At 55.1% G+C, this 27,233-nt stretch overlaps 10 protein-coding genes across 10 annotated transcripts; 3 read left to right on the top strand and 7 right to left on the bottom strand.

The window, feature by feature from the left end:
* Positions 1 to 1,432: 1,432 nt before the first annotated feature.
* On the bottom strand, positions 1,433 to 4,791 carry PHACADRAFT_183639 (uncharacterized protein). Its single transcript, XM_007394875.1, has 2 exons — positions 3,670 to 4,791; positions 1,433 to 3,613 (listed from the first exon to the last, which is right to left on the bottom strand). The coding sequence occupies exons 1-2, from the start codon at positions 4,167 to 4,169 to the stop codon at positions 2,608 to 2,610; spliced, it is 1,506 nt and encodes a 501-aa protein (XP_007394937.1). The 5' UTR covers positions 4,170 to 4,791; the 3' UTR covers positions 1,433 to 2,607.
* Positions 4,792 to 5,060: 269 nt separating this feature from the next.
* PHACADRAFT_254678 (uncharacterized protein) lies at positions 5,061 to 6,542 on the bottom strand. The gene is made up of 4 exons (XM_007394874.1): positions 6,288 to 6,542; positions 5,821 to 6,024; positions 5,561 to 5,762; positions 5,061 to 5,507 (listed from the first exon to the last, which is right to left on the bottom strand). The coding sequence occupies exons 1-4, from the start codon at positions 6,460 to 6,462 to the stop codon at positions 5,288 to 5,290; spliced, it is 801 nt and encodes a 266-aa protein (XP_007394936.1). The 5' UTR covers positions 6,463 to 6,542; the 3' UTR covers positions 5,061 to 5,287.
* An 840-nt stretch (positions 6,543 to 7,382) lies between these two features.
* PHACADRAFT_142275 (uncharacterized protein) lies at positions 7,383 to 9,399 on the top strand (the record flags this gene model as incomplete). Its single annotated transcript, XM_007394873.1, has 3 exons — positions 7,383 to 7,677; positions 7,736 to 7,763; positions 7,819 to 9,399. Exons 1-3 carry the CDS (start codon positions 7,571 to 7,573, stop codon positions 9,397 to 9,399), a joined length of 1,716 nt encoding a protein of 571 aa, XP_007394935.1. The 5' UTR covers positions 7,383 to 7,570.
* Positions 9,400 to 9,598: 199 nt separating this feature from the next.
* Positions 9,599 to 10,854, bottom strand: PHACADRAFT_92045 (uncharacterized protein; the record flags this gene model as incomplete). The annotated part of the gene is made up of 4 exons (XM_007394872.1): positions 9,599 to 9,918; positions 9,968 to 10,331; positions 10,387 to 10,548; positions 10,597 to 10,854. The coding sequence occupies 4 exons, from the start codon at positions 10,852 to 10,854 to the stop codon at positions 9,599 to 9,601; spliced, it is 1,104 nt and encodes a 367-aa protein (XP_007394934.1).
* A 115-nt stretch (positions 10,855 to 10,969) lies between these two features.
* PHACADRAFT_142274 (uncharacterized protein) lies at positions 10,970 to 11,329 on the bottom strand (the record flags this gene model as incomplete). Its single annotated transcript, XM_007394871.1, has 2 exons — positions 11,096 to 11,329; positions 10,970 to 11,041 (listed from the first exon to the last, which is right to left on the bottom strand). Exons 1-2 carry the CDS (start codon positions 11,267 to 11,269, stop codon positions 10,973 to 10,975), a joined length of 243 nt encoding a protein of 80 aa, XP_007394933.1. The 5' UTR covers positions 11,270 to 11,329.
* A 125-nt stretch (positions 11,330 to 11,454) lies between these two features.
* PHACADRAFT_183635 (uncharacterized protein) lies at positions 11,455 to 15,562 on the top strand. Its single transcript, XM_007394870.1, has 4 exons — positions 11,455 to 12,858; positions 12,902 to 13,059; positions 13,122 to 13,221; positions 13,277 to 15,562. The coding sequence occupies exons 1-4, from the start codon at positions 11,469 to 11,471 to the stop codon at positions 15,361 to 15,363; spliced, it is 3,735 nt and encodes a 1,244-aa protein (XP_007394932.1). The 5' UTR covers positions 11,455 to 11,468; the 3' UTR covers positions 15,364 to 15,562.
* Positions 15,563 to 16,525: 963 nt separating this feature from the next.
* On the bottom strand, positions 16,526 to 18,540 carry PHACADRAFT_254669 (uncharacterized protein). Its single transcript, XM_007394869.1, has 5 exons — positions 18,438 to 18,540; positions 17,820 to 18,358; positions 16,933 to 17,774; positions 16,776 to 16,879; positions 16,526 to 16,717 (listed from the first exon to the last, which is right to left on the bottom strand). The coding sequence occupies exons 3-5, from the start codon at positions 17,422 to 17,424 to the stop codon at positions 16,675 to 16,677; spliced, it is 639 nt and encodes a 212-aa protein (XP_007394931.1). The 5' UTR covers positions 17,425 to 17,774; positions 17,820 to 18,358; positions 18,438 to 18,540; the 3' UTR covers positions 16,526 to 16,674.
* A 292-nt stretch (positions 18,541 to 18,832) lies between these two features.
* On the bottom strand, positions 18,833 to 20,626 carry PHACADRAFT_142270 (uncharacterized protein). The gene is made up of 5 exons (XM_007394868.1): positions 19,800 to 20,626; positions 19,715 to 19,747; positions 19,568 to 19,655; positions 19,453 to 19,519; positions 18,833 to 19,401 (listed from the first exon to the last, which is right to left on the bottom strand). The coding sequence occupies exons 1-5, from the start codon at positions 20,540 to 20,542 to the stop codon at positions 19,292 to 19,294; spliced, it is 1,041 nt and encodes a 346-aa protein (XP_007394930.1). The 5' UTR covers positions 20,543 to 20,626; the 3' UTR covers positions 18,833 to 19,291.
* A 124-nt stretch (positions 20,627 to 20,750) lies between these two features.
* PHACADRAFT_254665 (uncharacterized protein) lies at positions 20,751 to 22,970 on the bottom strand. Its single transcript, XM_007394867.1, has 10 exons — positions 22,821 to 22,970; positions 22,651 to 22,764; positions 22,449 to 22,597; positions 22,307 to 22,398; positions 22,010 to 22,256; positions 21,894 to 21,962; positions 21,705 to 21,835; positions 21,533 to 21,652; positions 21,110 to 21,480; positions 20,751 to 21,009 (listed from the first exon to the last, which is right to left on the bottom strand). The coding sequence occupies exons 1-10, from the start codon at positions 22,931 to 22,933 to the stop codon at positions 20,847 to 20,849; spliced, it is 1,569 nt and encodes a 522-aa protein (XP_007394929.1). The 5' UTR covers positions 22,934 to 22,970; the 3' UTR covers positions 20,751 to 20,846.
* A 178-nt stretch (positions 22,971 to 23,148) lies between these two features.
* Positions 23,149 to 26,224, top strand: PHACADRAFT_254662 (uncharacterized protein). Its single transcript, XM_007394866.1, has 10 exons — positions 23,149 to 23,199; positions 23,256 to 23,520; positions 23,592 to 23,773; positions 23,823 to 23,866; positions 23,925 to 23,999; positions 24,056 to 24,221; positions 24,278 to 24,543; positions 24,603 to 24,797; positions 24,850 to 25,603; positions 25,673 to 26,224. The coding sequence occupies exons 1-9, from the start codon at positions 23,194 to 23,196 to the stop codon at positions 25,010 to 25,012; spliced, it is 1,362 nt and encodes a 453-aa protein (XP_007394928.1). The 5' UTR covers positions 23,149 to 23,193; the 3' UTR covers positions 25,013 to 25,603; positions 25,673 to 26,224.
* The last annotated feature ends 1,009 nt before the right edge of the window (positions 26,225 to 27,233 follow it).

The raw sequence follows: 27,233 nt of genomic DNA, 5'->3' as shown, positions 1-27,233 counted from the left end.
CTGACAGTCTACCTTGCTATGTACAGAAAGTGCTACAGGTGTCTAAGAGTGTGCCAGAGAGGAAGGGAGGCCGAGAGAACAGCGGCCGCCATGCAGAGGTATGCAGAGACAGCTGTGGGAAAAAGGGCGCCCGAAGCGGACAGCACGGCGGGACACGACGCGGGCGCACGGCGGGCGCGCACGCGGGATGCGCGAAGGGCCGCCGGCTGTCCCAGCAGATAAGATGGGAGCCATCGGGTGTCTCGACAGGACCCAGCAGCTTATCTCCTGTCGAGACACCCGATGGCTGATGGCACGCTGATGGCCCAGCCAAAATCTGGTGTCTCGACAGGCCATAAGTTGCGAGATGCGTGTCGAGACACCGGATTAGCCGCCACGAGGCAGATAACAAGGCCATCGGCTCGTTATCTGCCTCGCGACGGGACGGCAATGGGTGCGCGCTCTCACGCACGCTTCGCGTGCCTTCGCGCGCCCCTCCTGCATGCTCCCGAGGCCGTCTCGTGCGAGCAAAAACATGTATTTACGGTAGCTACATGGTACACTACACGGTCGGCTGCCTACTGCGCGAGAACGGACGGCAGGGAGACGAGGGCGCGCGTGCGACGGCAGGCGAGCGACCTGGCGGTGCCAGATGGCGCCGGCAAGCGAGCAAAGGTGGCCGAGGTCCCGGAGATGCATCGGGACGGTCTGGTATCCCGACACGGATTAAAGGTTGCTTATAGTCGCGGCTGCACTGCGGCTTGACTTGACTCGGCTGATCCCAAAAAGGAAAAGCCGTCCAAAGTCAAGTCACAGCCAAGCCGCGCCAAGCCGTGGCAACACTAATCGGTAGCAAATTCACATGGATCACGTTTCCCTTCTCCGCTCTACCGCCACCATATCTCAAGCTTCAAAACAACATAAATAAACGATACAGTGTGCATCATGATAAATTCTACCTTCATGTCTGGACTGACCACGTCCGCAGAGTCCATACATGGCAAATCGTGGACGACGAGGCAACGACAGGCGTCCAAATCTGCTCGGCACGCTCTGCGACAATGTATCTAGCATGAACAGAGCCGCCGATGCTCTGCGTTCGTCCAGCTACATTGTCTGCGACTGTGAAGGATCCGAACTTGGATCGCAAAGCGGAAGCCTGTCCATCATCTCCCTCGCCGCGCTCCCCACGTCGGCCGATCCGGATCCGCGCATCTACCTCATAGATGCGATCAAGCTGAACGACCAGCAGCTGCAGCCCATCTACAACCTGCTACGGTCCGACCAGCACACGAAGATCATGTACGATGCACGATCAGACTGGTGCGAATTCTACCACCGCCACGAGGTTGAGCTCGTCCGCGTGCTCGACCTTCAGCTGGCGGACATCGAGTCCAGAAAGGCAAGGAATGAGACACAGGAGCAGCAGCTGGCTAGACTTCCTCCTTTCTGTAGTGAAGGGGAAGTTAAAGACGCATCGTACACCAAGGTCCATCGATTGAATGGCCTCGGGGCAAGTGCCCTTGAGCATGGCGCTGTCGGCTCCGAGGAGAAGGGCAAAAGCAGTAAGTTGCCGGCTACTGGAACTTATGAGACGTTTACGACAGCATCCACTCTAGGATTTTTTCCTCATAACAAATGGAGCGAACGTCCGCTGTGGAAGAAGCATATCCAATACGCCGCTAAGGACATTCAGCTCATCTCCAAGCTCTTCCTGCTGTTTTCTCAGAGGGGCTATATCAACGAGACGGAGCTGCTCGCGCAGAGTGCGCGGTACATGACACTGCGCAGGGCCGGCCCGCCGCCACCAAACTCCGGGCACCCACTCCTGCCTCTCGACATCCTCGTGGTGGCACACGGCCGGCCCGCCAGCCAGCTCTGCAAGTCCTGCGCACGCGAGCTGGCCCTGCCTTGCTTCGCTCGGAAGCCTCGTGACGACAGCATGGTGCAGACCTGCTTGGTCTGTTGCGCAGTCAAGATTCACGATGCCGAGGTGCTTGCGAAGCAGCAGGCGCAGCGAGAGCAGCAGCAGCAGGAATCACAGGAGGGAAAGCGTAAACAGGAGCAGCAGGCGAAAGCCCAGCAGCACTGGCAGCTCCGACGCGAGCAGAAAGCTGGGCGATCTTCGCGAATAGTTCAAACTGGATTTTCATCAATGACTCCCGTCGTCGTACCCAACTCGCACGGTGAGGTTGGGATATTTGGATACGATGAAGAGGATATTCCCGGTGGCACGTACTATCGAGACATGTATGATAGTGACTAAATGGATAAATATACCGAGATGATATTTGCTAAGCTTTACTAGTCGGCAGAGAGTAACCCATCATGCAAAGAATGTGAAGCTGAGATGAAAAAAAATAGACACCTGATATTGGCCTTGCAGGGTATGTGTTGTACAGAATAGCAAATCGTTATACAGCTTGTCTACATAGCACCATAGGCCTAGATTACATGGGGCAACGATACAGAACTGGTATACATGCGATTTGGACGGAGTCGGGACTATAGTCGACTACGGTCGAGGATAAATACCCAATATTTAATCACGCTATAACCCTAGAGAAATGTGTGGATGATTTTTGGTCGGTCCTTGGCAGAGACCAAGAAGGGAACGAAGGGAAGTCATCATGTCAAATGATGCATAATTGGACGCCTGTCTGGCGCCAGGACGCATAGTGTGATGAAGGAGCCAACGAGCAGCCCGGTCAGGAAGCAAGACGTCGTCCGTGCGAAGGCATCCATCGCTCGATGTGTATATGTCGCTTGTACGAAAGGAGGCGAGGCCTTCGGGGCCGGTCTCGGCAGTTCTTCGGCGCGCTCCTGGGGGACCACTACCTCCTCTCGCGGCAACTCCGCATCCGTCTGGGTGCCTTTCGCCTCGCGCATGTCATCGGTAATAATATCCACAGATCCGAGCCGGAAATGGCGCTTGAGATCGCTCGACGCGGGCGAGGGAGGAAGGGTGGGCGAGGGGGACGGGAGCGGCGAGAGGCTGATGTTCGCGAGAACCTTGCGCGGGGGGCGGCTGCCGTCGCGGCTGCCGCGCGCCTCGTGCGCCTGCGCGAGCTGCTCGAGCCCGCCGACGATGTCCTGCATCTTCGTCGCGTCCGCGAGCGCCTGCACGCGGCGCGCCTCGCGCATCTCCTCGCCGATCATGTGCACGACGCACCGCACGAGGTCGGGGATCTCGGGGTGCTCGCGCGTCCACCACTGGCCCGGCCACTGCGCGATCACGTACGAGAGCTCGAAGACGCGCTGCGTCGCGGTCGTGAAATCGTCCGAGATGTGCTGGTGGAAGTGCGGCCGGAGTAGCGCCAGCGCGAGACGCACCGAACCCGCGGTCGTGTCCCGCAGCCTGCGGTCGACAGACATCTGCATGAAGCGGTCCGTGATGGCCTGGCAAAATTGGCGGTAGCTCGGCTTCTTCTTTGTGAAGTCCCAGCCGAGTTTGAAGAGGGGCGAGTCTTTCGCGTCGGCGATATCGTGGTAGAGGAAGTACGAGGGGAGTTTGCCGAGGATTTGAAGGAGGGGGATAGAGGCAAGAACGGCGTCCCCTGGGATATGACCCCAAACGAGCACATCCTGAGATTCAAGGGCGTAACGGTACCACTTCCAGTGGTCCCGGTGTCGTCTGAAGCGCATAACTGTCAGTCGTTTAAATCCAATCCAAGGGAACTCAAGACTCACTCTTTGGGGCTCGCTTTCATGAGCAGTTCCACAGCCGTGATCGCATGGTCTGCTATGGCTCTAGCGTCGATAACCGCAATCTCGACATCGTGCTTCACCCCGTTGTGGTAGCGCCTTATAGCCTCCCAGATCGCCCACGCGAAGCTGAACGACGTCGAGATGTACGGCGACTCGGAGCGCCGCGTCCAATCGAGGTGCTGGATAACGTCCGCATACGTACAAGCGGCGGATGTGCGCGAAGATGTTGGTTCTGGGCCCCTAGAGCGGAAGGTCGCCGACGCGAAGGCGTCGTCATATTTTGCACCGACGAAGTATGGGTCAGAGCTCTCGTACTGTGGGGGATGCCCGTGCGGGGTGTAGACTCGGAAGAGGAAGGGGTTGCCCGAGACCAGCCCGTCGAAAGTTACTTGAGGTCCGAAGCCGTATTGGGGAAGCGCATTGGCGTAGTTGGCCTCGGTAGCCGGCGAAAGCGCTGTGGTAGGGCTGAAGACCGACGACATGTCGTCCACCGTCAAGGCAGATGGGGGGAAGCGAATGGGTATCGATAGGGTATCAGCTCGTGCCGGACGATATTATGAGTGCGCAGGGTTAGCCATGCCTCTGCAATGCGTCTTGACTCCAGGGTCGGCACGTGGAGACAATGAGGCCCGGAAGTTTCGCCGATAGAAAAGTTGACACAGCCCGAGCCTGTACCTTACTTCTGCAGGTCTATGAACTATAAGCTTGCACATATGACCGTAAGCTTCTGCTTCTATGAGGGTCGCGCCACATTAGAGATAGCTCTTGGCGGATGTTTGGTTCCACATGTGGTCGAGCGTCCAAGCAGCGTGGGGCGTGTCGTTGCTGGTAGCCACGGCTAGGGAGACCCTAACATATTCATGGAGACCTCATGTCGCGTAGCCTAGCACAATATAGAATCATTGGCCCCAATCGCCACAGTCCAGCTTCTACCACAACCATGCACGGAAGTCATTTCGGGCTTTGAAGTGATCTGACCTGACCTGACAGACGAACGTCCCAAGGTTGCAAGGGTGTTTTGACGTAAGTATTGCATTCATATGGATCGCTGAAGATTGCATATTGTACAAGGGCTTTGAGTAATACGACATCGATGGGAGATGTGTGGAGAGAGAAGGTGGTGATGTCAACAGGCTCGGTTCGACTCAGGCCTATTTAAGCGCTTATCAAGATCTTCGTGGCGTCCGGCAGTTGTCTTGGCGACCGAGTCGTCTCTCATGCTTCCACCGAGGCAAGGCAATGCACAATTAATATCTTCAGTGCGTAGTTCCAATTTTGCTTTGTATTTCGCACTGAGAATTGTTTGGCTTGGATGAGCAGCACATAGTCACGTACTCTGCTGTTTATGCCCATGTTGCAGGCGGACACGGCCAGATCGGCGCGTTCGATGTTAAGTGCGCGGAATGCACGTCAATCATAATACAATACAAGTATACCCTTCGACACAGTCTGCATGTTCGCGGGAGCACAATCAGATATGACGCATATCCCCCTGCAACCCTCAAAGCCCCGTTCAAACTCCCTGACGACAGCGGCGTGAGACCCTCCCTCTTGCACGCCTTCCACGGATATGCGTAACACCACGGGGTCCAGGTCCCCCTTACAGTGTCTTCTTCTTTTGTGCGGCATTTGACGTGTCCCCGTATACTTCTTCCGTGATCCCAAACTCGACCCGCAACGCGGTGCTGTTGAACTCCGCCATGGTCAGCCCCATACGATGCCGGATTCGTGGCTGCCAGCCGTCCGGAATGCGCTCCTCCAGGAGAAAGGGGCGCAGATCCTTCACTCTGCCTCCGAGGATCGTCAGCATCGTGGAAGAGCTGCCAAGTCATTAATTTGAGGAGCACGATCAGAGTACATGAACTGTGCTCACTTGGAACTGCCGAAAAACTTGTGGAAGGTCGTGAGGCTAAATTGTCCGTTCCTCCTCTTGGACTCCATGCGCCTCTTCCCGGAGATGCGCGAGAGATCTGCTGGGGTAAGGTCTCCGTTGGGACCTGTACCGGACGCCAGCAACTCCTCGACAAGATGCCGAACCGGCTTTCCTTGGTCAGGCTGGTCGACGCTGTCCTCGCCTGCAAACAAATGACGTAGGTGCCCTATCACTGGACCATTTCATGTAAATGCACGTACGAGTCAAGGACCCATCGTGCTCAATGCAATTATGTACGTCAAGGTCGCTCAAATCGAAGGTGTCAGTCCAGTAGTTGCGGCACAGCATGTTCGCGGCATAGTTGGGGACGAAGAGGCAAAAGCTTGGGGCAAAGTTGTAAGTCTGTCTAATCGTTGCCGATAGGTCCTTGAAGCTAATTCCGCGACCTGAGTGGGGCAAGATTCCTGCAGGGCCGGCACCGTTAGCGTCGTCAAAGTAATTGGGGAATACATAGGTCACGCGAGCTGCGGAACATGACATTACTTCGGTGCGGAAATGCGCTTTTCCAGGTCTTTGTCACGTCCGCTCACGCGACATAGGCTACGCCCCGGATAGCCGAACAAAGACGAGCATAGCGTATTAAAAGCTCGGTCCATTTGAACAAAGTCATTACTGCAGCCCGCGCGCGGCCCGAGAAGCACAGGACGCCAATCAAGTTCCCACGCACCGTGATTCGCCATGGCGTTCAGCGCCGGACACGAGCATCGACTATCGCCCTCCTGGGGTGGAACGTACTCGGGCCACACCCCAAGTGCGCCTGCGCAGCCCTGGGGCACGACGGCGTTGGCGGGGAGATTCCAGGTCACGAGGTTGTAGATTGCGAGTCCGCTGTCCCAGACCATGATTCCGACATTCAGCAGGCCTGAGGTAAGCGAGGAGTACAGGCCGGAGAGCAACCTTGCGGAAACAAGAACGAACAGCGAGTCCGACATGGTGGTTGAGGTCAAGAGATCGTCCGCTCGCCTGACAGGCTTTGGACCGTTTTGAAGGTTTGAGAGGGACACATGAATGCACGAGGCATGGAAGTGCCCCAATATGGGTATGCGCTTTGATGTCCGCCGGACGCGACGCTTTCTCCGCATGGATATGTCTGGGCTGCAATTACTGTTCTTTCGGTTTATAGTGCCTTCGATATGAAGCATACATTCATTGCTCAAGCCTCATGAGAGAATTCGCCGTTCTTCGCTAATAACGAAAGTGAGCGTTCACGTTCAGTGCCTGTGCGCGGCCTTTGACTATTTCGTGCTCAGAGGTGCGAAATGGACTCAGCTGTCATGTGTTACGGATATTGTTGCGACCAAGCATTCCCTGAAGTAGCGACCCCGTGGCGGCCGAATTTATGTGTCTAAAGGCATGGAAAGTTTCCACGCGCTATTGCTCAAAACTCTAAAAAGGGTCACATGACATCGCTTTCTAGATTAAACCTCCTTGGCATAATCCATTACTGGAGATGCTCCGGAGCTGGCAGGAAATTCACCGCATCGGCGTCCAGGTTGCGAAAACAGGTTGACGGTGCCTGCGTCGCGAATGCTAGCGTGCAAAGTTTGAATGCTTGAACGTTCACCTCCAGAGCGGTGAGAAAGTCCGGCACCCAGACAGGAAAGCTCCTAGTCTAACACAGACCGCGAGCATGATGGGCACCCTGTGCTACCCACTCGGCGCCCCAGACTTGCGGAAGGCTCTTGTCGGCCCGCTCATGCTAAACTCACTGCACGGAGTATGCACAGCACGACATAATCCTTGAGGCCCACCAACGAAAACAGCTGGTCTGAGCTTGGCTACGTCAGAAACACTGCGGCGGAACGCCACCGGTAGACCGACATCGCGACTCGATTTGCGTCAAACGCCGCTGGGCGTCTTTGGGGGTACTTAGCGACGGTGCTCGACACATGCGTCCTCACGCCTCAATCTCTTCCCCCCAAACGCTCCGCCAAGGGCTTTCCCCCCTCAATGACCGTCGAAAACCCAATGACGGCGCTCAACACCATCGCAGCACTCGCGCAGGATATCACACAACGAATCGACTCGCTTGCGTTCACTACGGGCAGCTACAAGAGGTGTGTTGGGAGATTCATGTCGTGGTTGCCTGCGAAACCTCACATAGAGCGACTCCAGCCTATCAGAGGCTTTGACCCTCAAATTGGTATGTCATCGTTAGAGAGCGGTGTGTATAGCAACTCACAGCTACTTCTCTGCAGATTCAAGGTATCGATGGCGCACTATCAGTTGCGCTATCCCGTGTTCGGGTGCTCCGCAACTCCATGTCGCCCGTCAACTCCCTGCCCCCGGAGATCCTCACAGCAATATTTGGGTGCCTCACGGAGTCCGCCAAGACCCCTGCCACCGTTGCAGGGATAGCGAGCCCCAGGGAGTGGGTCCCCATCACCCACGTCTGCAAGTACTGGCGCGAGAGCGCTCTCGGGTTTCCCTTCATGTGGAGCCCGATCGTGTTCGAGCCAGAGGACATTGTCAACGAGTCGAGTCTGCCGTACCAGTGTCTGCGGCGCTCACTCGGCGCTCCACTGGACGTGCAGATTAGATGCGACGGAGGGGTAGATACCCGAGTCTGGGAGACGCTTGCCGCGCGGTCATCGCGTCTGAGACAGCTGCGCGTCACGGACCTACTCGAGATCGACCAGCTCCGACATCTACGCCACGAAGCGCCGCTCTTGCAGACATTGCACATCCAAATCAGCCCTTACCTGCTTGACAAGCGTTGGGCTGGCGAAGACCTTCCCGACGAGCTGCCTGAGCTCTTTGCCGGAAATACGCCCGCCCTGCGCCATCTCCACCTTGGCCTGTTCACTTCGTTTTCGACAAACCGCTTCGAGAACCTTGTCGTTCTCCAACTTTCCCACCAAATCTATCGCGAGACAAGTGACCTCAGCCATCTTTTCGCATTACTCCAAGCGAGTCTAAATCTGGAAGAGTTATCTCTCACGGACTGCGACCTTGACTCTGCGCATGAAGGTCCAGTTCTCACAGACGAACGCTTCCTTCCCATGTACCGTTTGCGCCGCCTGGCCTTTGTCGGCTGTCACGCGACGATCGTCAGTAGCGTCCTCGCGCGCATCGAGCTCGGGCACGACGAGCTCGCGCTGGTCTGCAAGGACTGGATGCCGAGCGACCGGCCGCTCACGACGATCTTCCCCTCCAAGGCCGCGTCGCGGCTGTACCCGCTCGAGACCGTGACGGCGCTCGATATCCGCTACGACAGCGCCGAGGTGGTCGCGACCGGCGCGCGCACGACGGTGCGGCTCAAGTTCGAGCACGACCTGGACGTCATCGAGGGCATCGCGCCGAGCCTCGGCTTCCTGTTCCCGCTGCACGCCGTGCAGTCGCTCGCGCTCGCAGGCATCGAGCTCCACGACGTGGCGTTCTGGCGCGGGTTCTTTGGCGCGATGCCTGTGCTCGCGAGGCTTGCGCTCTGGTTGCCACCGACGGCGATGGACAAGTGGCTCGGTGCGCTGCGCACGGGCGGCGGCGGGGCCTACCCTGCGCCACAACTCGACATGCTCCGCGTCTTCCCTCCGTACGCCGGGATCTGGGAGACGGTCACCGCGATGGTGCAGGCCCGCGCAGACGATGGACACCGCATCTGCATGCTGAACGTCGTGATGTCGGAGAAGAACCGCGATGCCGCGATCCGCAGCGCGTTTGAGGGCCTGGACACGGCGTCCTTGGAGCTGTTTGTGGACAGGGTCGCGCAGGACGTCGTTCCTGAATACCGCCAAGAGCTGGCTGTACCTGAGGAGCATCGGACGTTCATTGAGCAGTAGCTTTCTTGACATTTGACAGGGGACATTCCGTTCAATATCAGGGCTGGACGTGACTACGCATTACTCATTAGTAAACGAGCAGGATAATAACCTCTCGGTTATCTGCATGTATGGTAGCATAAAGTATTTAACAGGACACTTTAAAGTACGATCAACCTCCCCTCAGTACCGTGCATGCAGAATTCAGGCACGACCGGGGCTATTGTGAGTGAAACCAATAATTCGAGCACGAGGTCTTGCGTTTTTCGAGTTTGATGTGCAGCGTTCGCTTCTGCCAGTCGCCTCTCTTCGTGCACTGAGACGCTGTGTCAACATCATCAACGAGAAGGGGCGTAGAGACACGCACTGTCCAGATACGGTCGGAGGTAACAAGCTTCTTTAAGTTCGACACTTCGCTCATCATTGCCCGTACCCTGTCACGCGTCAGGAACGCCGCCTGCGAGCCATGCGTCGTGTGCGCATCGCCGATGTCCGTAATAGTCTGCAGCGTCTTGCTGCGGCCGAGAACAGTGGAGAATACTTTCTGTGGCTAGTGAGAACTTGACAGGGCGAAGTATAAGGTCGGCACTCACGACATCCTTGATCGGGATATGCATCTTTAGCCTGTCCAGCCGCTTCGCCTTCATCGCGATTGCGCGCACGCTTTCCCACGCGGGTTCGACGTTGATCAGCGCGACGTGCTCGAGCGTCGTACCGTGCGCGTTAAGCAGCTCCACAACGAATGAGTGCGAGAGAGAGACCTTGTCGGAGAGGCGCAGCGTGATGGACGCGAGGGGACATCCCCAGGCTTTCGTCAGCGCGATCATCGCTGGCCATAGCGAAGGGGAGTTCGTATTGGGCAAACCGTTGACTATGGGGGCTATATGCGTGTCGAGGGCGAGATGGCGCAGGTGGGGCAAGTCAGCGAGTACTGCAGGCAATGCTGCGGAATCCTAATTGGTAGATGTTAGCTCAAATGAATGTCTAGGAACGCGGTGATAGGGCTACCCAAGCAGTGAGAGCAAGATTCTCAAGCTTCGGAGTGTGTCGTGTTGCCTGCAGTATCATTCCATGTTCCATCTTCGCACACCCTACAATGTAGAGGCCGGTCAGGTTGGGTAGGTTTGGAAGCATGTCGCTTAGTATCGGTTCGTTGAGGTCTTGGATCCCCTACTCATGCATTGAGCGCACTGGGTCATACAGGACGCGACAACTTACGTGTAGGGTCAATGTAGTCAAATTCGAACTCATTCGACGCGTCCAGTCAGGTAACGCGTCTACCATATTCCAAGAGCACGCGTCTAGGGCTAAGCTCTTGAGTTTCGTGAGCGATGTCAAGATATTCGCTTGTTGCACAGTAAGAGTGGCGTTGATCCGGACGCCTTGGAGATTCGCGTGTTGCTTGAGAGGTAGTAGGAGGGCTGGCAAAATGTTGGGAGTGCAGGTAAACGTCCGCAGATTCGTACATAGGTTCATTGATTCGAGAAGGTTGACCATAAATTTGGGTTGAGGCTGCACAGACGCCTTTACATACGGTACTGTTCGGATATCTGCCATCCAGCGGTCAGCCTTGATTTCAGAGCGTGCGAGGCTACTAACCGATGTTGTGCACGTGTACCGCAAGGCTCCGGTGTTTTGCGACAGTCTCAAATGGATTCATCACCTGTATGTATGCGTGTTAGCTGCAAAATCTCTACTTAGTTAATTAACCACTCACAGAGGGATACCGCTTCGCGTTCCCAAGATGGTACACAAGCGTACGGTACAGGTATGGTATGACCCCCGCAAGAAAGGACTTGCTGACCAGAGAGACTGTGAATAAATCATTCCCGATCAAGTGTGCAAAAATCAGTTCCAGACAGTCGAGGTTGAGGTTGTCTGCTGAGACCATCGTCGAGTCCGCCGTGCTCGAGGTCAAGGGTATCTTGGCGCCCCGAGGTACCAGTTTCGGCGTCGGGCCGGCCGAAAGGAACGATCGATTTCCTTTCTGAGGGGCCTTCGGCGTACCGACATCGGCAAGCGCCGAACAACATTGAAGTCAGGTCCGGTAGGCGCCTGGGCTCTTTCATACCTGCTCGTCGTGCTCGACGATGCCAAGCTCGACAGTGTCGCTGGAGCCTCTCAGCTCGCCGTCGCCATCCCCATCACCGCCTCCACCAGAAACCCGAACGTCGACCTCCAACAATAGTGGAGCAGGCGCAGGACTCGATAGCGACTCTGAGCTCTCAGAGTTGACCGAGGACGAGCAGGAAAACGTCAACACCGATCGCACGGAACAACTGCACCCCACAAAACGTCGAAAGCGTGGTGGAATAGTCCCCGCACCGATGTGGGATTGGGCTTACAAGAACAAGAAGGAATGGAAGAACACGATGGTCGAGGAGGAAGAGGAGGAAGAGCAGTCAGGGCCTGCGAAGGCTTTGGAAGAGGAAGAGGAGGATGACCGTGCGTCTCGCTCTAGGTCTACCACAACACCGTTGCCAGAACGACGGCGGAAGCGCAGCAATGGCGGCGGTTTAGCGGTCGTGCGTTCGGACGACGAGCAGGACCGCGACCGCGACAAGGAGGATGATGCGGCGTCTGCTGATGAGGCGTCCGCACCACCGGCCCTTGACGATACTGGCAATGACCTCGACTACAACTCCGAAGACGACGAAAGCCATTTCGTGCCACGCGCAGACGCGGCCCGGTCGCGTGAACCGATAGGCGGTGCTGCTTCCGCTGAGGCCACCGACGACGAGCCTATGGAAGAAGACGATGATCCCGCAGCAGGTGACAATGCTGTAGATGACGATCCAACGAACGAAGATGGGTGTGCAGCTTCAGACAGCGAAGCCGCTCAGAAGTCGGCCACTAGCACCGCACCGTCCTCTGGTGCTCCGCTACCTACATCCACCTCCCTCGTCGCCGTCGACCGAGATGTTGATCCCGGCGCCACACTCATGGACGTCGACAAAACCGCACCAGTCCCTGAGAAGGTCTCTCCTATCGTCGCAGCTGCTGCTGCTTCGTCGATCATGGCCGGTGCCGAAGTCGTTGACCCCCCTTCTCCTTCTCCGTCCACTTCAACCGCGTCCGGCTCAGGCCACAACCGCTCGCGGTCGCCCTCAAGGTCTCCTTCACCCGACAATGTTTCGGATAACGAAACAAGTATCAAGCGTGGCGCGCCCAAGACGAGAGGGAAGCTCAGGAGCGGCCGGGCCACCCGGAATCGTAGTCGTCGAAAAGCAAAGGGCGAGCCAGACCTGGACCTCGAGACGGATCCAATCCCTGCGGAGGCCGACATTGAGGAAGCCGATGTTGACGAAGGTGATCTAGATTCACCAGAGATAGACATGGAACTGGAACTGCAACCCGCGCACCGCGCAGAAGCCCTCGATTACCTGGCTACTATCGAGTTCAAATACGCGATGCTGCGAGAGAAGGTATACGTGGAGAAGATGGAAGCACTTGCATGGGAAGAGGCCTTGGTTCATCAAGGTGCGCGTTAAGACAGACCAATATTCATGTCCTGATGGTTGAGGCAAAGGCATTCATCCTGAAATGCTACATCTGCACGCTGAGCTCGACCAGCGCAAAGATACGCGCTTGGAACTTGCGCGAAAGCGACGCACACACGAGGCTGCGAACGTTACAAAACGCCGCAAGTTAGAGGAAACTGGTGTGTGGAGCTGGTGGCAGGTACGAACGCGTCTACGTTCTGATCTTCGAGGGCCAAATACTGACGCGTACTTGATTTATAGTTCAGACGCGACGAACTGCAAACCGAGATGATCGCGGAGACGCACAGGAAGCGTAGGCAATTGGACCGGGAACGTCGCGCATTAGAGCGCCCGCAACCTAGTATGTCAACCTATAATATAGTATGCATCCCGTGCTTACGAAGTGCCAATTTCAGTACGCTGCATACCGAGCCCACCCCGCGAGATCGCCGCGCCTCCGACCCTGCGGGATCTCGTTAAAGCTTCTCCATTTGATTCTTCGGAATCTCGGCGGCATGCAGGTTCTGCCTCTCTGCTCGCGTATCCACAGCTTAGCACTTTGGCGCCAGGAGAGATCGCAGGCGATATCGAGTTCCTGCTCAACCATCGTCGAAACGCCGGGCTTGTTATGAATCATCCCGTGTTCCCCCACCCTGTACCTGGCCCACCGGCATTTGACCATTACAACGTCGGTCCAGGCGTGCTTGACGGCCCCGGCGCACCTAACCGGTACCCTCCACATATGCCCTTCCAGCAACCGCCGATGCTCCCTCCAGCAATGCCGCCGCAGATGGTTCAGGCATACCCCGGCGTTGCTCCCCCACCACGATTGCAACATCACCACTCTGCACCGTCAGGCTCTATACCTATAGCTCATCCTCAAATGCTCATAGAGCAGGAGTTTGCTTCTGCACATCGTCCAGTGTCGGGCTCTGCTCATCAAAGTACGCAGATGCAGCAATATCCTGCGGGTGGCCCACTATCAAGGAACCGGCGCTCTCTCTCGCCAGTCCCCCTTCATCCAGTAGGCAATGGCTCGACTGTCATGGGTGCGGGACCGTCTTCGATCAGTACGAAAGGTAGTGGTCGTTCTGCCATCCCGGGACCAGGTCCCAGTGGTCTTGGGCTCTCTGAGGCCAAACGCATCGATGTGGCGGGGTATGCCATGGACCAGGACATGATTCTCATGGACAGAGAACGCGAACGTCAACGCATGATGGAACTTGAGAAGCAGAAAGAGCGCGACTACAGAGACCGGAGGGAGCGCGAACGTGCCATGGAGATCGAGCAAGAGCGTCGCGAACATCGTCAGCGAGAGCAAGAACGTGAACAACTCGATTTAGAACGGGCAATGGAGAGGTCCAATCATGTACCACACGCCGTTCAACGACACGCGTCTCATCAACATCTTATCCACCCTAGCCAGGGCGGTCATATGCATAGTGCTCACCACCATCACCACCATCACCACCATGTCGTCCACCACCACAGCGGTTCATCCAACGGCTTGGGCTCAAGCACGAGTGGACAGCACCAAGGTAGTCTTCCTCCACTACCTGGTCCGGCATCGAACGGCGTCGCCTCCGCGGCCAACAGCCCGCATATGTCTATTAGAGATCCAGAAGCACAGCGCCAGCACGCTGGGATGCCTGTCGAGGTGATTGACTTGCATCCCTCTGTGCAGTCGACCGTGTCCTCACGTTCACTCTCACGGAAGGGTAACGATGAGCAGCTTGCCCCGCAAGCAGATGCTGTGCGTGAACGGACAAGGCCACCACTTCCGCATGAGCGATCGGCTCCGCCATTTGTAACACCTCCCACGCAATCGTCCGGTGGGAACTACCCACCGTCGCCTCAAGCCTCACAAGGCTTTTCTACTGCGCCCGCGTCTGTTGCGCCCTCTCGTAGAGGATCTTGGAGTACATCCGACGGAACGGCCGTTCCACGTCCATCGTCTTCGGCTTCTGCGCATCTCCCACCTCTTCCCGTCTCGCAGCGCCTTCCCGTGTCATCATTACCCAATCGCATACCCCCAGCTCAGCTTTCACCGACCGCTCAACCTCACAGAAGCCCGCTGCTACTGTCACCACCACGCAATGGTATCATTAGGCTACCTCTGAGTCCGCCCCAGAGTAGCAGTGTGCGTTCGCCGACTCGTAACTCCCAGCCTTTGCCCGGACCCTCACTTCCGGGGCCTGCATCAAGCGGTACTGTGACCAAACCCGTGAGCCCGAAGAACACAAGACGCACACCACCACTACCACCACCGCTAACAACTCGGCCTAAATCTCCTCTCACGAGAGAGCGCAGTATGAGTAGCACGGTGCCGCCATCGATACCTCTTGGCCAGAAACATTTACGTATGTCTCCGGTCAGCATATTCCCTGCGCCAGTATCACAGCCTACACCTCTCCCCTCATCTCGATTACCCAACGTTGGAACGGACTCTGACGCTAATCTAGTATCTGCGCCCCCCAAGGTCAATGCTGTCCCGGTTGATTAATGTCTCGGCTTTCCTTCGCAAATTTGTTTGTTGTGCGCGTTCGTTTCACTGAGTTAGCTGTGTATGTATTATTCACTGCTCATCGATCGTAATGTATCAGGGATATCACTAGCCCTTTACCCCCTTTGTCTGCCTTTAGCTGCACGTCCTACTTTCCTGCGTTGCTTGACCTCAAATCATAACCCCCCACGTCATCATCTGCAAATACCATAAACTGGAAGGGACTTACTGCTTAAAGTAGTTGTCATCGTGGTGAGTGCGGCTTTGAATTGTGCACGGATCTAAAGGGCTGACCCGAGTATAAACTACCAGACTGAATACCCTCGTACGTGAGCTCGCCTTACGGTGAGACTTTGGCGCACATCTAGAAGACGGAGGAGGATTCTCTGTAGCGCGGAGTCGTGGACCCTACATTGGGCAAGAACCTCTCTCCCCCGCACATTTGCTGTGCGCCGATCGACCAAGCCTCTCAGACATTGATTCTCTGCTACTCCGTGCCGTCCGGCACTTTCGGCCGCAGCACCCTGTGTACAATGTGACCGCTGCCAGTTTCGACAGTGGTGGAGTGCATCGGAGGCGCTTTCCAGAGCGGCCTGGCCTGCACCGTGCCTAAGCTAACGCTGTGCCCTGTGCGATCGCCACGTACCACGGCCGCCGACATACGACCAAGAGAAGACCAGGGGTACTCTGAACCGCGAGGTCTCTGGAGCTTCTACTTCTCATTGAAGAGCTTTCACTGGCCTTAGAGCACGCAGTGCTCACGTTATCTTAGCGTTTGCCTTTAAGCATCCTGAAGGCTGCTTCGCGATTGTGGGCTCTCTGCATTTAATCGCTGTTCCTGCGGATCGTTGCCACTTACTGTCAAGCGACGTGAAGTTTTCGTGCCTTGGGCAGAGTCGCCAATTCGGCGTGTATTAGAACAGGACCCTGCGTCTATATGATGATGATATCATTTTTACTCGGGCCTCAAGCGTCCCAATAGACAAAGCGAAGCTGTGAAAGAAGGCTACGAGGATTTCTAATTTCCGCCCGGCACGGCACGGTATTCCTACAACCATCGGTGAACAATCCGTTAAAAGCGGCTATTGACAGCCCGGATCATTAATAGGGTCCTCTGAATGTCATGGGAGCGGACACGCCATCTTAGCATCTCTTGGTGACTATTTTCCATTCGCTCATTGCGGTGCCCAATACATGAAGATAATACAAATAGGGTCCAATTTACATGCTACATTAGGCAGATTTTTACAGCGAATTAATCCGGAGACGAGCCCGCTAATTTATTACATCTCAACGCGGAGCCACGCTTCTCTATGAGAAGTGAGCCTGCCGGTAAGTGGCACGTCGCTCAGCTCTGTCGAGATCCGTTCGTAAGCGCTTTGTGTGGCTCAGAGGGTATGCGTAATGCTCACCGTTGCCTTTTGACTTGCTCCGCCCTCTCCTCGACCTTACTCCAGGCAGTGTAAGCGAGAGTTCCCGCCGCTGCCGCTCCAACGAGTAGGGTAGCGAAGGATACCTGAAAGCAAGTCAATACCGAACACACCGGTATGGCGTATCGATTGAACTTACTGAGTCATCTGATGAGATCCGATCCCGAGTATACGGACGAAGGCGCGAAGGGCCGTCGAAGAGCTCCGGAGGCGGCAATGCGCTTGGCAGTTCACGAGCCTCCGATGTGTGCATGGCCCGGGAGTGCATCCCCCGCACCCGAGGCCCCAGCGCAAGCCCCCTGGGCCTCGCTGGACCATCGTAGATCGTCGGTGGAGGGAGCGATTTTACGGTTGCGCGTGCGGGGCCATCGCGCTCGACGGCCCTGCTAGCGACGCGCTCAGGACGGCTCCTGGCCGCCTCGGCGAGCATTTTGGAGGACTCCCCCAGGCGGCTGGGGGCGTCGAAGATGTCGAAGATGGGCAGGTCAATGGTGGATGGCTCCTCGAGAGGTAGGGCCATGGCGGCCGTACTCATAGAGCGACGTCTGACTGCATGAACAGACACACCCCGACCTAGTGCGCGCTGCGACGCGACGAGGACCTGCCGCATAGAGGATGTAGAAGCAGCCATTTTTGTCTGTGGGGAGAGTGGTTTGCGGGGCAAGACACGGAACAGGAGAGCCGCAAGGGACACTATTTATGTGTGCTTGACAGCGGCTGCCCGCACAGCCTACAGGCTTGGCCTCGGCTGGTGCTCTTTGCCGTAGAGAGTGCGCGCTACTCCTCAGCTCCAGACAAGCAGGCTTCTTTCGTTTTGGGAACGTGTTCGGCGGTGGTGCGGACATGCACGTTTCGCATGATCTATGTGTAGCTCTTTGGACGAGAGCAATTTTTTTCTTTTAGTAATGTAAGCATGCTCCAACCGGGGCGCTGTATGGCTGGCAGAAACGCCATACACGAAATTGAGTGCGCGATTCTGTTCTGCTTAGCGTCAGGACGCAGAGTAGAAAAGAAGTGAGATGTTACCTGAGTCCGCTTAAACGCCACGCAATGGATTGGCTGCCTGACCACTGTCATGGTGCTGGTCCCACAATGTGCTTGACGAGGGAAAGTCTAAATGTTCCAAGATTGTCCGGTAAATTTGCAAGCCTCCGGTAGTTGTAGGATCCAGATCGACAGTGTCGTTGAACGTGCCTCAGGAATAGAACAGCTCGTGAGTAGCAATTATAGCTCTAGGAGCAAGATGGTACACAGAGCTTGGGAGTATTAGCTAGCATGTGCGTGCTCTCGACTCACGAGAATGAAGACAGATGCGGAGCTATTGTGCGCCCGATGGCAACTGGCGCAAGATAAGCCGACGGCTGTGCAGCATGGAAGCGAAGCGGGCGGGACGCTAAGCCTGGTTTCACCATCTCCACCTGGAGCGGCGACAACGATGGGAATGTGATAGGCGATTGAGCGAACCCGACTTAGCGCATCGCAGCAGCGGGCGGATATCGATAGCTGCCTTGGCGGTCCTGGCAGGGCTAGGGCTTGTGCATTCGCTAGGTCCAGGCCTTGGGTACCTGAGTTTGTCAAGTATCAGAGGGTGCAGTGACATGACGAATCGTGTTCGTGCACTTCTCTCAATGATAATGAACGTACCACGGCCCGCATTCTGAACAGCCTCACCGAAAAGGGACTAAATCCGCATGGAGCTCAACAGGTGTGTCGGTTTTGACGTTCTGTGGAGTCAGGTGTGAGCGATTGGCATGCGAGCGTCAGGGCACACCGTTTCTAGAGACGTCGTGGTGCATGATTATTACCCTTTGTGGGTCGGAAATAAAGGCTTACCGCCGCTTCGCTGACGGTGAGCAACTCGTTTATTAAAAGCACTGATACCGAGGAGAGCTATCTTATTCCATATCAGAGCCAAACTGCACGTTTTTGGTTCAGGTTTCACCCGCAAGATGCAGGAAGTGGTAAAACATCGGAAGCCGGTCTTGTCGCCACTCAGCTCCAACATTACACCTGCTAGAAATCTAAGAATTATTAAGACCAGTTCGAAGAAACGTACACGTACCAGCCCGCAGAGGGAGGGGCCTCAAATCGCTTGCACCTGTGCTGCCAACAGTCACAAATAACCAACAGGCGCTTAGCAATGGCTTTGTGGCGTTCCAACTTCCGTTTATGTAGAAGGCGCCAACACAGCGCCCAGCAACGTATAAAATCCTCCGGAATATGCGGCGGTGATAGTAAATTGACAGACACAGGATGCTTGGGACTCACCTAAGATAAAGATATCCGAATGATTTCGTGGCAAATATGCCGTTTACAGACACCACAGCCATGCCCAGATACCGAAACAGCTGCGGAAGATGGAACCCATTTGCGACTCTTGCTTCCCACTAAACGTAAGTCGCCAGGAGTGGGACTGATCGGCATTTTACTTCTATTTACACTGCAAAAGTTACAGTGAAGCCCGTCGTGACACCTCGCTGCTTACAGTCTTCGCGTTTTCACCATGTATTATACTCGAATCTTCCGTGAAGCCGGGTAATAATTTCTTGGAAGTCGGGTTCATTATCCGGTGTAAGATAACCATGTCGTATCATAAAGTCGATCAGAGCTTTGGTAAAATCTGTTAGAGGCTATAAGTTCAGCTAACTGGCAGACTAACCTCCCGCGCAATTGGCTTTGAATAGCCCCGCGCGCATCTTTGGAACGATATCTTCCAGGGGCAAAAGCTAGAGATATATTCAAGTGGTGCACATCTACCAAGTTTGGGGACGCACCTCAAAAGATTCGACTTCCCCGTCTAGAGGTTTCGGTTGGAAGGGCGCCGGATCGGCGTTCGATGGTACTCGCAGGTCGTACAAGTATCTTGACGTGTCGTGATATCAATCAGTGCTTGCGATATTAGTAATATTCGGAAAGCTCACTCGATTTCCGGCTGCAGCCACCCTTCAGAAGTGCTGTGTACGAACCGTAAGCATCTCCCAAACACAAAAGAGCCAACAGACGCACCTGAAGAAGTAGCTGATGCTCCCCACTGCCCTTGCGTGGCTCCTGACGACCTCCTCCGCAATACTCGCCTCCTCCATGCTCTCCTTGACAAGCGACTCGAACGGGCCAAGACCAGCCGGAATTCCGCCAGCGACGCTGTTGTCGAAGTACCCCGGCCAGGTCTGCTTCGTCTTCGCCCGCTTCGGCACCCAGATCCTGCAGCCGTGCACGGGGTCATCGAGGAAGACGTTCATGTGCACGCCATAGGTGACCGTCCCGAAGAGGGCGCACGCGGCGCGCTCCATCCTGAACGCGTAGTTCAGGCCGCTCTCGTCGCCCGCCTCCTCGAGCGGCGCGTCGTTCTTCCCGAACGGGTTTCGGTAGATGGGGTACATTTCCCCGCGCCATTTCCGGGGCCCGATAACGTTTGGGTAGAGCCCCGTGTCGCGCCAGCGCTCGAGCATCTCCTGCATGACCGCGGTGCGCTTCGCGGGTGTATCTACCCAGGGTGCGAAGGTCATCGCCGGTTTGTCCGTGTCGTCGAGGAAGAAACTCCAAGGTTTCTGTTCATCTGGGGTACCTTTGTTCTCGTTGATGAGTTGCAAGACGACAGAGGGTCGAAGGAGGCCGATGGCAGGAGATGATGGTCCAGGAGCAAGACGCCAAGTGGCCAGCTTCTCTGCAGAGCGCGCAGGCGAGAAATTGTCGCACGTCTCAACGAGACTCAGATAACTCTGAGGTGCCGTTGGGGAGGGCTCGGCCATCTTCGCAGACGGCTAAGACAACGAGAGAGGAGAGTAAGATGTTTAAGGTGGGAGTCACAGAAAAAAAGCCGCGCGCACGCCTGCGCAGCCAATGATTAACGAAACGAGCCGGAACACAAAGAAGCATGCTGAGATACGCCCTGTAAGTGTAGTATTGTCCAGAACAGTATGTTACACGGATGTAAGGTAATAAAGCAGTAGGTATCGGGGGACATCGTGCGCTGTGAATACAGATAGCAGGCCAAATAACGAGTTTTGAATAACCGATAGAAGCAGATAATTGTTGGCCGACTCTTGCAGAGATTTAGAAGTCACCCAGGTCAATGTCTACGTCGTCCAGAACAGAAGTTTCGAAGCTAACGCCAGTATCGCCGGGTTTTGTACTTGACGATCCTGCAGGTGATTCAGATCTGGGGGCGGGAGTACTGGCCTCAGTTTTCGAGATAGGAACTCCTGGGGTACCGGGCCTGGAGGTATGGTGGGCAAGCAGGTAAAACATGGAAGAGATGATTAATATCGAGTAACAGGGCCGTATACCAGACATGATGGGTATAGAGGAGTACAGACCTTGAGTCACCATTCTTGAGCATTCTCACGCGGTCGGGTGTGGCGGCGCCATGGGCGTGTGCCAATTTGCGCTCCCTGCGCTTCCGTTCCGACTCAAGCATATCTGCCTTACGAGCAGCTTCAATATTGGCCTTGCGGTTACGCTCGTTGAGTCTAGCAAGTTCATCTGCCTGGCTACTCCTTGGGCGAGCGGTCGTCTCGCCAGTAAGGGCGATAAGCTTCGCATCAATGTCTGCGACTTCCACAAGATCGTTCCGGCGTAGGGCAAGTGTTCGAGCCTGGTTCAGACGCGATTTCTCCAACGTGATCTGTGCAGCATTTTGTTTCTTGTTCATCTGTGTTTTTCGGGTTATCATTACGCTGATATCGGCCTGAGAAAGCATTGTAAGTTTATAGTGACGTAGGGAGGGCCTTGCGGCTCACCTCGGTAAGCGCCTGCGAAGTCAGCTTCTTTATCTGCAAGAACTTCTTGTTAACCTCGTGCTGTGTCGGCAGCTTGACATTCTCGGCTTCGCAGACCCTAACAACACGGTTCCACTCTTTCTATCTGGCTGTGAGTACAAGGGACGGAGAGTGGTATAGTGAGCACACATACATCTGTCACGTTGCTGTTGGAGATCATATTCATTGGAAAGCTCTTTTCCGATACGCCATGTCGAAGTATGAGCTCTTGATTCGCGGGTTGCTCGTTGATCTTGTAGGGAGTGACAAGTTTGGGAGCCACCTCTAAAGAGAGGGAGAGAGGTTAGCTGGAAATTCGTTGAGCAAGATGTCGACTACGTACCGACAATTTCGCAAGCGCGATATATTGAGTGCCCATCTTCGTATCCTATGCAGTATCTCACCCATGCCCCTGCAAATTATAAGCCTAACAACCTTCGAGGTGGCTATTTCCCAGACCTTTGACGAGGTCCTCAAACCAGGGCGCATAGTAATTCTTGGCAATCTGGTCTCTTGTTAGAAAGATAGACATTAGTTCCGCTAGTATTGCCGGAGCGTCATCGGCCTTGGCTCTGTTGCTGGATCTCCGCTCCTTGTCGTCATAGATATCGTACTTGTCAATTTGACCGTCCTCTTCTTCGTCGTCCGAAGTCTCCATGTCCATCGGAGAAGACGAGCGATCGCGCCGTGGCGAGTCAGTTCTGGTCTACGAATGATGAGCACCAGAAGCTTGAACAGAAACTAGAAGGGACGTACGCGTTTCTTTTCGTCTTTGGCCTTGCGTTTCGCCTTGAGCTCATCAAGCTTCCGCGACTTTTCCCTCGTGGCGCCACGCTGAGCATGTTGGCCTGGACATTCGTGAGCGAGGTATCAAGGAACTCAAGGGTACGAGACTGACGTTTCGCAGCCTTTGATACGGAATCTTCTCCCGTTCCGGTACGGTCTCGCAGCATCGCGTCCAAGTTGCGCTTGTCTTGTATACGCTGTATCTCTTCCTGGCGCTGCGCAAGAATGTCCTCTCGCTCAATCTCGGTCATCTCCATCAGGCTTCATGATAGAATTTAAGACATATATCATTGTAAGGAAAGGAGAGTAAATACCGGGACCTGTCCGTGTCGTCAATGTACTTCCCCTCCAGCGGGTAAGGATTCGAGTTGTCATCTTTGTCACTTGCTGGGTGTGCATGGTCAGATTCCGAGTCTGAATGGACGGCACTGTTTGGATGATATAAGTATCGGAATGTTCATGCAACTGCGGTGTTAACACTTACTCTGCTCTTCGCCGCTTCATGGACTTGTCCGCTTGGCGTTTACGTCGCTTCTTCTCGGTGGCTCCGGCGAGCTCGAGGAGTTCGTCAGAGAAGTCCCCTTCCGAGTCGGACATCTTAGATGTTTATGTAAAAAGAAATGTTGTGAAAGGGAAACAACAGGCGAGGTTGAACAAAGAGAGACAATGCGAGGCCAATTGCGAACCCGCACTGCTCACTGTGCGCTTAATTCCACGTGACATTACGAACGCTTGATTTTGCCTGGGACGCCTGGGTTTCCTTCACTTACCGTCCTGCCATAGGCGTTTGAAGTCAGTACTCGCCAAAAAAATTGGTTTTATCAGCCAAAGACAAAGTGTAGGAAAAGTAAAAGACGATGGTGGTGCGTCCCTCAGTTCTGCCAAGTATTGCGGACCTTACATACGGCGTTACGTCCAGAAAATATCCGTGCTGCAGCATGCGCCCTCGGCCCACCTGCCAAATCGTCCCGGAGATCCTACCCCTACATCGAGAAACTTGGATCCATTGATGCATCCCTTTGCCAAAGCAAGAGAACGTACCCGTGCGCTTAATGCAGCGAAAATTGAACGCATCTTCGCGAAGCCGTTCGTCGCAGCGCTGGAAGGTCATCTGGAGGCCATAGAAACAATGTCACGGAGACCGGAGTCTTTGACCGCAGTTGCCAGCGGCAGCTGGGATGGAGGTGTGTACGTGTCACGAAGGGACGCGACCAGTGCCTTTTCGGCCTGACCTGGACCCCTTCACCCCCAACAGGTCTCATTGTGCATGACATTGCCGAACGCACGCATTTGATGCGGGCAAACGAGGCACACAAGGGCAAGGTCACCGGTGTCTGCTTCGCCGATGAACATCGGCTCCTGAGCTGTGGAGTTGATCGCAACGTTAAACTTTGGGATATACGAGAAGTCGATGAGAATGGTGCGGGCCCCTCAGAGGTGAGTACCAATTTATGCTGCATGAGTATGTCGGCTTAAATTTTCATAGTCACGGAAGCCTTTGAGCATCTTCCCCGGAAAGACCGCTTTTAAGTATGCTTCACCCTCATCGCTTTCCTTTCGGCACACAAAGCTTGATACCGGAGTTTAGCTCAATAGATCATCACCGCTCGGATCCCCTGTTTGCGACTGCATCTACTATAGTGCAAGTCTGGGATGAGACAAAGTATGCACGAGCCATCTTGTGACCCATTACAAATTCTCACTTGTTCCGTTGTATAGGAGCGCACCAATATCCAACCTTACCTTCCCCACCTCCATTGAGACGATTTCTGTGGTAAAATTCAACTTGGCAGAGTCATCAGTCCTCGCCAGCATAGGCTCCGACCGAACATTCACTCTATACGATATTCGTACTGGCAAAGCCGAACGGCGCGTAGTTATGCACGTAAGCACGAGTGCCCTTCACCTACTGCAATTTTTTGTGCTTACTAAATGCCGAAGATGCGGAGTAACGCTCTCTCATGGTCACCGACGTTCCCCACGTCCGTTCTTCTGGCTTCGGAGGACCACAGCCTCTACACATTCGATGTTCGCTCCCTCAACACACCCACGCAAATATACAAGGGCCACGTCGCCGCGGTCACATCATGCGACTGGAGCCCGACGGGGCTTGAGTTTGTTAGCGGTGGCTGGGACCGCACTGTGCGGATATGGAAAGAGGGTGCCGGGACGCGCCCTGAAGTGTACCATACGAAACGCATGCAGCGGTGAGCAGCATCTCCTCCCTCTCCTGCATCCTGAGGGCCGGTCTGACCGCCCTGCCCAGTGTCACGTCGACACTGTTCTCTGCCGATGCGCGGTTCGTCATGTCTGGCTCAGACGACGGCAACGTGCGTATATGGAAGGCGAAAGCTTCGGAGAAGCTCGGCGTCATTACCACGCGTGAGCGCGCTGCGATCGAATACCGCGACAGCCTCAAGGAGAAGTGGAAGTTTGATCCCGAAGTCGGGAAAATCCAACGGTACGTAGGCGTAGGCGTTACTCGCACCGTCGTGTTCACTGGCTCTTTGCAGGACCCGCCACGTGCCCAAGCCGGTGTACAAAGCGGCGCAGCTCAAACGGACGATGTTGGAGGCACGTCGGGTCAAGGAAGTGCGCCGACGCAAGCATACGCGTGCGGGAGCGAGCAAGCCGAAGGCGGAGCGGAAGAAGGTCGTTATCGCGGAGCAAAGCTAAGGCCCACGTACTCTGCGTCTTCCTGTATGGCTGTTGGGATGGTGCTTCTGAACTTGTTCCAACCTCGTGGGCTCTTTGTGCACAACAAATGTGCAGGCTGGTGATCACGAGGCACACACGACATTTTGGATGCGTTTCTCAATCATTTCGAGAACGACTGTGCTGCAAGACCGCCATTGCGCATGCTTCAGCAACATGCGACAATCGACGGTACTTTACCTTGTTCAGCACGCGCACGCACCAGAGAGCAAGCCAAGACGTAATATAACATCTCAAACTAATCCGTAGTCTCTACCGCATTACACTGATTCTACCTCGGGGTCCAAGTAAAATCCACTGGGAAGATGATCTAAGATCTGGTCTTGAAGCCATCCGCTCGTACACCATGCATGTCTCTGGAGCGAGAGGTTGGTCTCCCGAGCGTGCTCAAAGTCAACAAGTCTCCACTCGTGAACATAGTTATGGAATGGGCACACGAGCCCTGGAATACCCGGCGGGGATAGCGGCGCTCTCAAGATATTCGTGTACCTGATATCATCGGTCCAGACGCGCATGTGAGCCAGGTCGTCATAGATATCGTTAACGTCTTTGCTGTGAAGTTGGTCTGAGGTCACTAAACCGATATAATAATAAGGAGTTGAGTGGTGTCAGTGGACTCACATGAGGGATTCAGGCAGCGGTTCGCCAATGGGTAAGTACCCGCCTAGCCGTTCCAGAACTAAGATTGATATGTAATCCGGGATCTCTTCTAATTCCTCAACATCCGAGTCAATAGGCTCTCCTAATTCGATTTGTGGATTTAGAGTCTTTTGAACACCTTCGTAGGGACGTTGCGGAGTGTTGTCAATGATGGCGGGCTCGTCATCGCCGGCCGGAGAGTGGACCAGATGAGTGCTGGCAGGAACCCGAGCGCCGAAATGGCCGTAACACCGGGGTATGGAGACACCCTGTATCGCGCGCATGAAGTCGTAGTAATACGCATCGTGCGCAAGCCCGGCCCGTTGTCCACGATACGACAGTTTGACTACCATGGGCGGGAGGGATGAGAGCAAATGGGGACTTGTTCCCTCACAGTTCACTGTAGCTTCGTAGACTATCCCGGAGCGACCATATCCGAGCTGAAGTCCCAAGGAGAGCGACAGCATCAGATCGCCAGCTGGCGGGAGTGGCGGGAGTGGCGGACGGGTGTCCTCCGTCGCAGCGACGATAGGCGGAACAAGCAGCCTTGGATTTCGCACTCCAACCGCCCAGCGAAATACGAGCGGACGATGTTCGCCATCTACGGCGCGGCCGTTCAGGATGACCGTCCGGATTGCGTTACAAGCCTGGCAGGAACACTGAGCTCACTTCTACGAGTTTTCTGCTACTCAACGAGAGCTCACCACTGTCAAAAGGGCTTCTTTTTCCGTTCCCATTGGGGCAGACAGCAATAATTCGGGCGTAGCTGGAGCAAGCAAGATGGACTCGGAAGCGGGCGAGGTTCAAGTTCGATTAAGGGTGGGAGACGCACTGATATCTCGTTCACCGAGATGGCGCCCGGCAACGACAAGACATGTCCGCTGTCGCGTCTTGACTTGTTTGAAGTCAGCAACAACAAGATATGTTTATTGTCCGCCGTCTGAGTCAGCAACGATGACGACGACGACAACAACATATTGTCGTGATACGACTACTGGGCTGCGCGAGCGCGAACTGGCGAGTGGCACGCGGGCACGATCTAATACACACGGTGTTAGTCTGAGTGCGAAGGGAAAGAGCACGCTGTATAGCTATGTACCTAATACACACGGTGTTAGCTAGACAGGGGTCCGGTGAGCATACTACACAATGCGCAAGGGCGACGAAGGGGACTTACTCTGAGTGCGAAGGGAAAGAGCACGCAGAGTGGGGATGCGAGAGGAGTCCTTATATACTAAAAGGAAGCAAAATTGAAAGTCCGCTAGAATGGGGAAGCCTGCCATAAAGAGGTCCGTGCGTGGGAGCACTACATATGATTGTCCAATCACTATCTACGTATTCGCAGCGCCTAATCTAAGATGTCCACCTTAAGTCCATGCCGGGCGGAATGCCGGGCCAGAGCCACTAGGCGCTTCAACACTCCCCCTTGGTGAGGCGATACGGAACGAGGCCAAGAGACTGGGTGTGACGGTTGTGTACCTCAGCCGGTAAAGGCTTTGTGAGAATATCAGCCGGATTGTCGACACCGGGCATCCTAAACGAG

Source organism: Phanerochaete carnosa, assembly GCF_000300595.1.
Source record: "Phanerochaete carnosa HHB-10118-sp unplaced genomic scaffold PHACAscaffold_4, whole genome shotgun sequence".
NCBI lineage: Eukaryota > Fungi > Basidiomycota > Agaricomycetes > Polyporales > Phanerochaetaceae > Phanerochaete > Phanerochaete carnosa.
Note: the sequence above shows the minus strand (reverse complement) of the source record. Positions and strands in the feature narration are given on the sequence as shown.

Coding starts and splice junctions, on each gene's coding strand:
- PHACADRAFT_183639 (XM_007394875.1), bottom strand. CDS start 4,169: ATGTCGTCGGTCTTCAGCCCTACCACAGCGCTTTCGCCGGCTACCGAG. Junction 3,614..3,669: donor ATGAAAGCGAGCCCCAAAGA/GTGAGTCTTGAG, acceptor TATGCGCTTCAG/ACGACACCGGGACCACTGGA.
- PHACADRAFT_254678 (XM_007394874.1), bottom strand. CDS start 6,462: ATGGTCTGGGACAGCGGACTCGCAATCTACAACCTCGTGACCTGGAAT. Junction 6,025..6,287: donor GAACGCCATGGCGAATCACG/GTGCGTGGGAAC, acceptor CCGGCCCTGCAG/GAATCTTGCCCCACTCAGGT. Junction 5,508..5,560: donor AAGTTTTTCGGCAGTTCCAA/GTGAGCACAGTT, acceptor ATGACTTGGCAG/CTCTTCCACGATGCTGACGA.
- PHACADRAFT_183635 (XM_007394870.1), top strand. CDS start 11,469: ATGCCAAGCTCGACAGTGTCGCTGGAGCCTCTCAGCTCGCCGTCGCCA. Junction 12,859..12,901: donor AGAGGCCTTGGTTCATCAAG/GTGCGCGTTAAG, acceptor CTGATGGTTGAG/GCAAAGGCATTCATCCTGAA. Junction 13,222..13,276: donor ATTAGAGCGCCCGCAACCTA/GTATGTCAACCT, acceptor TGCCAATTTCAG/TACGCTGCATACCGAGCCCA.
- PHACADRAFT_254669 (XM_007394869.1), bottom strand. CDS start 17,424: ATGGCTGCTTCTACATCCTCTATGCGGCAGGTCCTCGTCGCGTCGCAG. Junction 16,880..16,932: donor GGATCTCATCAGATGACTCA/GTAAGTTCAATC, acceptor ACTTGCTTTCAG/GTATCCTTCGCTACCCTACT. Junction 16,718..16,775: donor GAGCAAGTCAAAAGGCAACG/GTGAGCATTACG, acceptor GGATCTCGACAG/AGCTGAGCGACGTGCCACTT.
- PHACADRAFT_142270 (XM_007394868.1), bottom strand. CDS start 20,542: ATGGCCGAGCCCTCCCCAACGGCACCTCAGAGTTATCTGAGTCTCGTT. Junction 19,656..19,714: donor TGGCTGCAGCCGGAAATCGA/GTGAGCTTTCCG, acceptor CGACACGTCAAG/ATACTTGTACGACCTGCGAG. Junction 19,402..19,452: donor CAAAGCCAATTGCGCGGGAG/GTTAGTCTGCCA, acceptor ATTTTACCAAAG/CTCTGATCGACTTTATGATA.
- PHACADRAFT_254665 (XM_007394867.1), bottom strand. CDS start 22,933: ATGTCCGACTCGGAAGGGGACTTCTCTGACGAACTCCTCGAGCTCGCC. Junction 21,836..21,893: donor TCGCGCTTGCGAAATTGTCG/GTACGTAGTCGA, acceptor CCCTCTCTTTAG/AGGTGGCTCCCAAACTTGTC. Junction 21,010..21,109: donor CTCAAGAATGGTGACTCAAG/GTCTGTACTCCT, acceptor CCATACCTCCAG/GCCCGGTACCCCAGGAGTTC.
- PHACADRAFT_254662 (XM_007394866.1), top strand. Junction 23,521..23,591: donor CAGCGGCAGCTGGGATGGAG/GTGTGTACGTGT, acceptor CACCCCCAACAG/GTCTCATTGTGCATGACATT. Junction 23,867..23,924: donor CCCGGAAAGACCGCTTTTAA/GTATGCTTCACC, acceptor ACCGGAGTTTAG/CTCAATAGATCATCACCGCT.